The 11266-nt window shown below is 55.9% G+C and overlaps 1 protein-coding gene across 2 annotated transcripts; it reads right to left on the bottom strand.

Moving 5' to 3' along the window:
* Window positions 1–1487: 1487 nt before the first annotated feature.
* On the bottom strand, window positions 1488–5633 carry Neurod2 (neuronal differentiation 2). Of its 2 annotated transcripts, none has more exons than XM_057775018.1 (2): window positions 5408–5633; window positions 1488–4315 (listed from the first exon to the last, which is right to left on the bottom strand). In XM_057775018.1, the coding sequence occupies exon 2, from the start codon at window positions 4308–4310 to the stop codon at window positions 3162–3164; it is 1149 nt and encodes a 382-aa protein (XP_057631001.1). In that variant the 5' UTR covers window positions 4311–4315; window positions 5408–5633; the 3' UTR covers window positions 1488–3161. The 2 variants fall into 2 exon arrangements, with proteins under 2 accessions (XP_057631001.1, XP_057631002.1); XM_057775019.1 differs by lacking the exon at window positions 5408–5633 and adding an exon at window positions 4449–4836.
* Between the last annotated feature and the right edge of the window lie 5633 nt (window positions 5634–11266).

The following is an 11266-nucleotide window of genomic DNA, read 5'->3' on the forward strand; positions in this document are numbered from 1 at the left end:
AAGTGGAGGACAGAGAAGATGGACCAGAATCTTTTTCTAGAGAATAAAAGTGACTCAGAGATTTCTGTTAGATCTCATTAGCCACATGCAGGGAAGAATCCCGTGACAAAGGGCTCACTCTCACTCTAGAGAGGTGGTCCTGAGAGATACCCAGAGAATGTGGTGAAAGTTTTAAAGAATTAACAATGAAAGTCTCCTAGGAAGTCTCCCTGCAGGAGAATTCCGATGGGCTGATCCAGGCTCTGGCCTCCTGCGGCAGCAAGAAGGGAAAAATGTTAGAGACCAGTCAGCACCGTAGAGTGGACAGCTCCCGAATTGTCCCTCTGCGAAGAGGCAAAGTGGGGGGCATTGCTTTTATTCAGAAGACTAAATATTAAGTGTAGGTACTTAGTGGCATCGCTGAGCACACTTACAGCTTCCTCTGAGCTCCTTGACATCCAGACTTCCTCCTCTCTCTTCCTCCTTCTTCTCTCCCTCAGAGACCTTAGCTTAGTGTGTCTGACCTCAACCCTGAACAATACTGCATTCAACCTCACTTCAATCCTAAAATGAGTGATGGTGTTTTGAGGGGGAAAAAGCACCAAGGGTGGCTTCTTCAGGGAATTCCTAAGTCTCCTCGGGTTTTAGGATTTGAGTTTTTAGGACCCAGAATCCCTTTCAAATATTTCAGAGGAGGAGGCATCTTTTGAGGGAAAGTCTACTCCGAGCTAGCTGCCTCTGCGTCTAGGGGTTAGAGGGGGAGAAAGTGGGGTCTAAGTGAAAGAGGGTCTTTCTTTCCACTGAGCCTCTTTTCTCCTGAGGCAGGGAAGGAAGCTGCGCAGGTATTAATTGGTGCTGTTTCCTTTTGCTCATGGTTAGGTCTTGTCCTTAACCAAGGTCCCTCTCCAGATTCAGCCACCTCATAGATCTATCCATATTCAAAAAAAAAAAATCAATATCTCTGACACCAGAAAAATTCGTTCCTTTAAGCCCACTGAAACACAAATTTAAGGTAGAAAGGAGATTTCTCCATTGATATTTTATCCTCATGATCTTATTTTTTTTTTATTCAAGAAAATCCATGTCTGCCTCCTCAGACATCCTCATTATTTGCACTTACTTGGTTTTTTTGGGTTTGTGTGTGTGTGTGACAGTAAGCCAGGGGTTGTGAGATAATTTTTTTCATTGATGAAAAATGTTTTGTTTTCAAAGATCCTTGAGTGTGTTTGGGAGCTGAATGAAAGCAAGCAGACCACAGGGGTGTTTCGTGCTGGGTGCAATGTAAATCTGGGTGGGGCCTAGAAGGGGCAGCAAGTGTGATTGTTTATCAGCCCATTGGGTGTGTGCGAAGGTCTTGCAGTTTGGAAGCCCCACCCAGGAATGTCCACAGTCATTCTCTCAGGCTTCTGAACAGTCGCTTGACATAGCCTCCATCACCTCAGTCCCAGATCAATCCCTGTCCCCACCCGTAAAAGGATGCCACTGTGAGAAACCGGGTCTGCTTTGCATCTCATTTACATAAATATTTATTAATCGTCATTAAACTCAACAGAAACACGCAATGCACTTCGGGTGTCCGACGGGAGTTTCATCTTCGCTACAAGAGGAAGGTAAAATTGCGTGTGTGGGGGGTGTGTTGCCTGTGGGTTTGAGTTTTTTGCATCGAGTGTTTGGGTGCCTGATTCCCTGCCTCTGGAGCGGAGAGGTTCACCTGTTGCCTCTTTTGCCGGAAATCTCCAAAAGGGGCCCTCAGTTCTCCCAGCTCACTGGATGACAAAAGTCAGGAGGAGCCTAGAACCAAAACACAAAACAAAACAAAAAACAAAAGCAGCAACAACAACAACAACAAAAATTCCCCCCAACAACGACAATAACAAAACAAAACAAAACAAAAAAAAACTCTCCAGCCACCAGAAGTCACCAGGAGCTTGGCGCCCACAGAGGCACAGTCTGGGCAGGGGTAGGGCTGCCCCCAGGTCTGGGCTCCTCCACCTTCACCTAAGAGGGATCGGAGTGCCTGTAGAGAGGAGGAGCCAGGAGACTCACTTCCATCTGTCCCCGGACGCCCGTGTCGGGCCTGCGTGTGCGTGCGGTGTGGTGTGCGTGTGTGTCTCTCATGCAAACCCTCCCTCCCCAAGCCGAACCCCCAACAGTTTGCCATTCCATACAAATTTGGAAACAGGTTTTTAGAAAACAGTATGACGCACAACGGGACAGGGTGGGGGAGGGCAGTGGCACTGGGGCTCCAAATCTCCGAGTCATTGATTGTAAGAACCTGGGGGGAGGGGCGGCGCGGGCCCCCACTTCACCAAAGTGCACTGATCCGCGCTTGGGCGGTGCAGCCAGCGGACCCAAGGGGCATCCCGGGCCGGGCTGCTAGGCTCAGTCAGAACCTTCTTGCATAGATATTTGTGTCTCTTTAAAAATTATTATTGGTAGTATTTATTATTAATATTATTATTATTTTGCCTTTTATTGCTTCTAAAAGTTCTTACTGCGTTTTCTCTCCGATCCGGACTCTGAGTTCGGCCTCTGTCGCCTCTTAGCTTTTTTTTTTTCTTTTGTATATTTGTTTTTTTTTAAAAAGGGAAAAGGAAACATGATTCTAGTTACAAATTGGCTTGGCCTCTCTCTTTTCTCTCAATCCACATCCCCTCCCACCAAAATAAAAATTAAAAAACGCGGAGATTCGGGTTGGAGTGAAGGCGTTTGAGCGCCCTGGCTTTTGCCCTCTTCGAGAAGGAAGAGATACCACTCCTTTCGGCCTGGGCAGCTCAGTGTCTTTTTTAAAAGTTTCCTAAGCGGAGACACTATCCCGAAACTCAGCTGCCCCTTACCAAAGCCTTCTGGCCTACTGGGAGGTGGGGAGAGAAAACCCAAGTTTGGGAATGCGGAAGGAGTCTCCTGGGAGAGCCGGGAGGGAGGTCCCCAGAGATGCACTCCACTGGAGAAGGGAGGAGGAAGCCCGTTGGGAGAGAGAAGGCGAGTCCCCAGGGAGAATCGAGGCCCCTGGGACGGGCCACCCACAGGTAAGAGACCGCGCCAGCCCTAGAGAGCCGCAGAACCGGCGGCCCACGCCCCGCGCGCCTGGCGCTGGAGTCGGTGGGAGCCCCCGAGCTCGCGGGGCTGGGATTAGGGGGCCGGGCAAAGGCAAAGAAAAAGAAAGGGGTCGGCGCGAGGTCTCAGTTATGGAAAAACGCGTTGAGCTCCTCGTACATGGGGCCCCGGTCGTGGTGAAGGTGCATATCGTAAGACAAGAGATTCTCGGAGTGGACGCCCCCGCGCACGGCCGACGAGCCAAAGACCAGCCCGTGGCCCGCGGGCCGCGAGCCGGGCAGCGCCGAGTAGTGCATAGAGTAGTGGTAGCTCTTCTCGTGATCGGGAGACGAGTCCTGCTTGAGGGAGAAGTTGCCGTTGAGACAGAGCGGGGGACTGAGCGGGCCCTCGTACTCGGAGCTGTTGTAGTCCGGGCTGGCACCGCCGCCACCCGCCGCCGCGTACAGCGTCTCGTAGGCGGCGCAGTAGCCGTGGGTCCGCAGGGCGTGCGCTGCGCCTCCGCCCAGGCCGCCGGCCGCCTGGCACTGTGCTCCCGCCAGGCGAGAGCACGGGTACGGGTACGGGTGCATGGCGAACGGACCACCCGAACCGTGAAAGCGGCCGGCGCCGTCCGCGCCCTGCTCTGTGAGGAAGTTACGAGAGTTGAGCTGCAGGCAGCCAGCCACCAGATTTGTGGTGGGTTGCGACAGCCCCTTGCACAGAGTCTGCACGTAGGACACCAGATCCGGTCGCTTTCCGGAGCGCAAGATCTCCGAGAGAGCCCAGATGTAGTTCTTGGCCAGGCGCAGCGTCTCGATCTTGGACAGCTTCTGCGTCTTGGAGTAGCAGGGCACCACCTTGCGCAGGTTGTCCAGCGCTGCGTTCAGGTCGTGCATGCGGTTGCGCTCCCGCGCGTTGGCCTTCTGTCGCCGCAGCTTGGAGCGCTCCAGACGCGCCTTGGTCATCTTGCGTTTCTTCGGCCCGCGCTTCTTGGGCCGCTCGCCTTCAGCCTCGTCCAGCCCTTCCTCTTCTTCCTCTTCCTCCTCCTCCTCACCACCCAGCTCGCCTTCCTCCTTGACCTCGGCCAACGTGGCTTCGGGGACGTCTTCTCCACGAAGGGACACTGGTTTGGCGGCCCGAGCGGGTCCTGGAGCCCCCGACCCGGGAGCAGGCGGAGGCTGCGGTGGCGCGTCGCCCTTGTCGCTTCTCGGCTCGTCGTCGTCGCCGTCGCCCCAGCTGGCGAACTTGGGCACGTCCGAGAGGAGGCCGGGCTCGCTGAACAGGCGGGTCAGCATGGTGCCTGAGGGCGCCCAGGGGGCGGGGAGACAGACAACACAGAGTGAGGGGCGCGCCAGGGTCACCACGGCCCCCCAACCCGCCACCACCACCGAGTCTCGGCGCACACCCCAGCTCAGGGGGCCCCCGATGCCCACCACGTCCTGCTGCCCCGCCCAGAGCCGGCCCAGCCCTGCCCGGCTGCCGGCGGGGTTCCGCTGCCCAGGCCCTCGCCCCAGAGCCGGGCCTCGGCTCCGCCCCTGGCCGCAAAGGAGGCCGCTCCAGGCCGGTGTCGGGGTCCCAGAGAGCGTGGACCGGGTGGGGTGCTAAAGGGCCAGGTTCCTCTGCCCGGGGAGGCAGTGCTCTCGCCCGAAAGCCTGCTCTTTCCAGGTGATGGAGAGAAGCTGGGCGGCTGCGGTGGGGACAGCTGCCCGGTTCCTTGGCTCCGCGGCCCGGGTCCCTCGGCCCGGCTCCCCCTGCCCTCCGGTGCCTCTCACCCCCACGCTCCCTAATCCAATTTGCAAGTTGGCCGCGCGCCGCCCCCGGCCCGGCCCCCACCCCCGCAGCCCCAATTCCAGACGCCCGGAGCACCGTCTCCTCTAGCTGCTGCGTCCGGGTCTCCCGGAGCCGGCTCCGGGTGGCGAGGACTGAAGAAGCCGGGCGTGGGGAGGAGACCCAGAAGCGAACCCTGTTCGTCTCCCCTACGGTCAGGGACCCCCTTCCCCCCTTCGAACTGCCTCCCTCCCACACGTCTCTTCAGATCTCGTTGTATTTTGGGATCCATGGGGAAAAATCCAAATTTGTTTGTTTGCTTATCTTTTTTGGTGACAGGGAAAGGTCGCAGGTTCCTCCTTCGGGACAGTCATGGGGCGGGGGTCCCCATCTTCGCCTCTTCGTGCACCTCATGACCCTGCCCCCCAGACCATCCTAGGCATAAGGTTTCCCAATGCAGCCCCTTGAGCTGCGGCCCCAATGGGAGAGAGAACCCGGGGCGTCCATGCCCACCCAGTGAGGGGGTAGAGTTCCAGGAATGGGGAATCTGGGGGACTTTCATGTCCGAAGCAGCGCCCCCCTCCCAATGGGCAGGTCAGATCTAGCTCCCTCTCGGACAACTTACCTCAGAGAGGAGTCAAGGGGAGAGGGGAGGGGAGGGGGGAGGGGGCAAGAGAGAGAGGGGGGGGAGAAGAGGAATCTTCTCGCTTATTTCATTGTTCCCCCATCTTCAGGGAGCGGGGGCAGCGGTTCCTCAAGGCGGCGGGCGCCGGCGTCTTCAGAGCGCCATGCGAGCCGCGGAGCGAGTGTGGCATCTCTACCAGGCGGGGTACCAGCCTCTATGCCAGGCCATATGGGCTTGGCACGTCACGGGCAGCAGCTATCACATGAGAGACGGTGATTGGCATGCGTCTGCATTGGGGGAGAGCCGGCTCCCCCGGGACCCGCCGCCATCTGTCACTCTCTACTCCAAAAAAAAAAAAAAAAAAAAAAAATTAAATAAATAAAGGAAATAAATAAATATCTCTGCCGCCCTCCCCTCCCCGCCAAACGCAAGGAAAGCAGGGATTGAGAGGGAGGTGGGAGGATTTGCCCCCCTCAGATATAGAGCCCCCCATATGGGAACAATGGGGTAGCAAGTCTGGGAATTGGAGGTTTGTGGTGGCGGCCAATTCTAGACTCTCTCCGGGGTCTTGATCTGTCCATTTCCCTGTTTCCTGGTCCCTAAGGTGGGTCAGAACTAGACTCTGGAGTACGGAGAAGGGACCTCAGTGCTTACTCCCACTCCCCAAGAGAGTCCCCTCCACCACAAAGGGACAGCTGAGGCCTCCTTCCAGGGTGGGTGTGGGGGGCATCCCTGACCCAAGCCCCATAGGTAGATGCTGGCATTATGCCATTCCTCATCCCTGTCTGCCCCTCCCCCACCCACCCTCATGCACACACAACATATGTGGCTGAACGAAATTCAAACCAAGGGAAAGACAGAGAAAGGGAAAAAGATTTGCCTGCCTGGGTGTCTGTCTCTCTGCATGGGCGTGTGTGTGTCTGTGGGGACATGTGTGTCTATCTGCGGAGTCATTACATAGGAGATGCTTCCTTGGATGTCAAGGGCATATGTATGCTGGGATGGGGAGGAACTTGGAGATGAACCATGTGTCCCCCATCTGGGACTAGGGTGGGCACAGATCTGAATTCCTAACCCACAAACCTTCCTCTTCCTTATGTCCTTACTATCCCTAATCCTTGCCAGGTAATGGCTTGTTCTTGGTTAGCTGAAGGGAGGATATGGCTGATTGGGGACAGCCTAGAGTTCCTAGATGGGACCCAAACATTCTTGCCCTACAGAAAACACAAAAAGCAGAGGCCAGGGGTGAGCCAGGCAGGTGTCTTGCTAAGGGAGATAGGAAATGGATGCTTTATTTTACTTTACAGTTCCCCTCTCAACTCTCTTAGCATGCCAGACACAGACGTAAATGGTACAGGTTGAAGGTAGGAACCCATACCTCCCCACCCCTGCTCTTCACTGTGTGGTGCAGAAACTGGAAACACCCCTATTCAGAGAAACAATGTGTGAGAGCAAGTACTCACGGCCAGGGATAGAGACTCTGGCCACTCTGGATTCAGAGAGACAACGTGTGTGTGTGCGCGCACGTGTGCATGTGTGTGTGTGCAAGTACTCACAGCCAGGGATAGAGACTCTGGCCACTCTAGATATTCAGGTAGGTGCTGCTCTACTTCAGAACACCCTGAATGGCTCAAAGCAAAGAGAAAGGAGGTTCCCCCCCAATCCCTCAATCCAGGTGGATGTCCTCTAGTCTCGCCCAGATTAACTTCCTCAAGGGAATCTCGGCCTGGTAAGACATGGATCTGATGTTGCAGATTGAACAGGGTGTTGCATAGAGACACACTGCCTTGGAAGGTCTCTAGAAAGGGGGTTTGGAGCTGTTCAGGGTGCTTGGAGGCCAGGCGCTGAAAGGTCAGAGGCAACACACTTGCTCTTCCTTCCAGAGAGGCCAGTGCAGGGAAATGGATGCGGCTAGGAATAGACAGGGAGAGCAAAGCCAGACTAGCCCCGCGACTGCCTTGGTGGTCTCCGAGAAAAAGAAGCTCTGTACAGGCTCTCAATTAGGAAGTTGAGCCCCTCTTAAGTCAGACAGCCGAACTGTGAGGTTGGGAAGCAGAATCATGGCAGAGGCAGAAGTAAGATGATGGACTTCACAGGAGGCTTGGCAAGGCCCCTCCAGTTTTGGGTTGCCTACACGATAGGGGCTTCTGGTTTTCAGTCAACTCTGCTCACCAACTTTTCATTTCGTTGTTCTGCTTTTAAGATTTATTAATTAATTAATTTATTTATTATGTATACAGTTTTCTGCCTGCATGCCAGAAGAGGGCACCAGATCTCATTACTGATGGTTGTGAGCCACCATGTGGTTGCTGGGAATTGATCTCAAGACCCCTAGAAGAACAGTCAGTGCTCTTAACCTCTGAACCATCTCTTCAGCTCCTCATTCTGTTTTTTTTTTTGGGGTTTTTCGAGACAGGGTTTCTCTGTGGTTTTGGAGCCTGTCCTGGAACTAGCTCTTGTAGACCAGGCTGGTCTCGAACTCACAGAGATCCGCCTGCCTCTGCCTCCCAAGTGCTGGGATTAAAGGCGTGCGCCACCACCGCCCGGCTTCCTCGTTCTGTTTTTGAGATGGGTTCTCACTATGTGCTCTTAGCTATCCTGGAATTCACTATGTAGACCAGGCGAGCCCTGAACTCACCTCTGCCTCCAGAGGGTTGGGATTAAAGGGCTGCACCATCGCTTTGTAAAAGAAAATGCTGGACCAGGTGGTGGTAGTGCACGTCTTTAATCCCAGCACTTGGGAGGCAGAGGCAAGTGGATCTCTGTGAGTTCGAGGCCAGCCTGGTCTACAGAGCGAGTTCCAGGACAGCCAAAGCTACACAAAGAAACCCTGTCTCCAAAAACAAAACAAAAAGCCAACTGAATTCTGGGCTGGGGATTTTGCCCAGGGCTGGTCCTTGCCTGGAGAGCCCAAGGTCCTGGGTTTGAATCCATAACAAGCAAACTCCTTCTTGGTCTTGACTTCCCTGTCCATGAAATGGAGGTTATCATCCTGCCCCTTTATAGGGCTGTTTCTAACACGGAATACCATGATGGGTCAATGAGCCAGCACAGGGCCAGCAATAAAAGAATTTTCCAATAAATGGCAGCCTTTATTTTTATTAAGACACTTTGCAAATTGTAACTTTCTTTATATTAATTTATTGCATAGATCCCATCCCCTATTAAAATGTTTTGTCTACAAAGAATCCGAAGTTTTGTTAAATTAATGGGTGAAGGTATGAATGAATAAATGGACGCATGCTTCCTTGGCAGGGAAAAACATCAAGAATTGGGTTAAGCCCACTGGGGTCTGATAGGGCCCTCCGGGTGAGGGCAGACCTTGTTCAGGGAACGCTCTGTAAGGCCGCCTAGCGCTCTGTTTGCTCTGTTTTCTAGATCCGGAAGGACTCCTTAAGGGGCTCCTGCAGGCAGAGGCCTGAGGTAGGGGGTGGGGTGGTCAGGCCTGGGGTACAGAGAACTTCACTTCGCTGGGACTGCTCCTGACCCCTCTTTTCTTCTTCAGGAAAATGGAGCAAGTTTTTCTCACTCGACACATTCCAACTTTCGCTTTTTTAGAAGATACAATAAAAACCGGGGGGGAACTGGAACAGGGGGAGGTGTAGGCTGGGCCAGCCTCAGACATGAGCTCCAAAGAGGTACAACACGTGTGTCCACATACACACGAGCAGGCATTAGCACGCCGGGACATGCACGCTCTTCTCTGTGCTCAGAGATCCAGTGACGGAAAGGCAGAAAGAGCCAGAAATGGAAGGAAGGAGACGAAAGGAGAAGGACACCCAGAGATGCCATCTGTTCCTCCCCGTGGCATTGGGGGAAGGGAGTTGGTGAGGGGCCTGGTCCCCTCCAGGTCTCTGAGAGGAAAAGGAGAGTGGCGGGCACTTCAGGCCTGGAAGACTTCCATTTTTGCTGCCCACACCTCAGGGTGGGAACAGGGAGCTGGGGGCCTGAGGTTCCCATGGAGACATAGCCCCATCCCAAGGGAGTCACAGTCTGGGCACCTAAAATGGCTGCCTCAGAGGGGCAGCGGCCATTTTGTTCTGGCTGGGGCCTGAGGGGCAGGGGTGAGGGGGTTGAGGTAGGCATGGAGGAGGAGAGGGGGCAGAGGATGGCAGAGGCCAGAGAGACAGGTCATTCCTGAGCAGACTAGGGGAATCTTGCTCAGGGGACAGGAAGAATGAGGAAGAATGGGCTGGAAAACTGCTCTTTGTACAACCCTTGCTCTCCCCCAATAAATCATTACTTCGTGAATCTGTAAATGCGCCCCTCTATTCTGACCCTCCGAAGGACAGCCAGCCACCTGGTGTCCCCAAAGAAGACAGGTAGGTGGCCTGTGTGAACAAGGAAGCAGGCCTAGGGAGCAGGTGGGTCAGACCCAGGCATCCACCCCCTGGCTGCAGCCAGACATGGGTCTCTGGGGCCTCCCTGGCTGGGTGGACAGGTGAGGGGAGCCCGGTCTCCTCCTGCGGTGTGGGGAAGGGCAGGGGGAGACCCTCCTGGTCCTGAGCTCCTGGCAGGCTCTGTGCTGGGGGTGGAGGCAGGAGGCGCTGACTGGCACTGCCCAGGGGGGCGCCTCCTCCAGCCCTTCGGATGCTCGAGCTCCACCCGGGGCCGGAGAGCACCTGCCACCCGCCTTCCCCAGCCCCCTGCCCCACCTCGAGCGCCACGGCCGCTGGAGGAGGGGGACCTGCCGCTTCCTCCTGGCTCCAGGGTGGGCACCTGCCCCGCTGCCCCCTCCCCCGCCCGCCGCAGTGTGCCGGGGAGCGACGGGCACGCCAGATGGCGTGGCTGAGAATGCTGCGACGTTGCCGGGAGGTGAGGGCTGGCACGGGTGATATGCGGCTGCGTGCCTCGTGGTGCCACTGGGGAGGGGGAGGGGAGGCCGGCGAGGTGTAGCCCCCTCCTCCAATGGACCTCCCGGCCTGACCAGGGTTCTCCTGTGCTCCCTCAGTCGGCAGCGCCCAGGCCTGGGCCTCTGTCCCACCCAGAACCGGGAGGGCCTAGCGGGAGCTGAGAGTCCTCGGACAGTTAGTTACTGCTGCCATCCGCTCCTCAAGACAAATGACAGGTGGAAGAGGGGCTAAGTCCTCCAGCCAAGCTGGCCTGGCCGCCTCAGGCGGTACCCTGGCTCCAACAGTGTGGTGACCTTTGACCCTATCACCTTTGACCTCTGCACCTTGCTTTTGTGAGAAGAGCTCTTTCCCAGTACTCAGATTCATCTTCCTCGCCCAGAAGTTTCCCAGAAGCCTCCTGGGAGGCCTCCAGGCCTCCCTCAGGGCAGCACTCCTGATGGAAGGTTCCCCCTCTCCCTCTCGTCTCCCGTAGCTATTTGTGATGTTTTTAGTCTGGGGCTCTCAGGTCACCCCGGCTGCTTGGCTGGAGAGAGAGACGAGGTGAGGGCGGGGTGCAATGGAGCCATTTGGAGTCTCCTGGGGCAAAACCAGGGTCTCTGCCCTGCCCAGGGAATCTCCTGCACAGACGGGATTCTGGGAGACAGAACGTGTTGTAACTCGGTTGGTAGAAAGCTTGTCAAGGCCTGACCCGCAGCCCCGAAGAAGCAGGGTGGTGCATTCCTGTGAGCCCAGAAGTTCAAGGTCATTCTCCACCAAATAGAACCGCGGGCCAACCTGGGGTCTTGAAAACAAAGCAAAACAAACAAAAAAACCCACACAGGTCATTCCCAGAAATAGGCTCGGAGGGGGCGTGGCCTCGGCTCGGTGCTCTTGGTGCCCTTCCTAGGCAACAGGCTCCGTTTCACTGTCACCAGGCCTCATGGCACGTGGTCTCACGGGACCGGTGCCTGTCCTGTGGTGGACTCCCTGTTCAGTTCCCTACCCCCAGCCTGGATGCACGAATGCG

The sequence above is a fragment of the Chionomys nivalis genome, chromosome 7 (assembly GCF_950005125.1).
Source record: "Chionomys nivalis chromosome 7, mChiNiv1.1, whole genome shotgun sequence".
Taxonomy (NCBI): domain Eukaryota; kingdom Metazoa; phylum Chordata; class Mammalia; order Rodentia; family Cricetidae; genus Chionomys; species Chionomys nivalis.

Coding starts and splice junctions, on each gene's coding strand:
- Neurod2 (XM_057775018.1), bottom strand. CDS start 4,310: ATGCTGACCCGCCTGTTCAGCGAGCCCGGCCTCCTCTCGGACGTGCCC.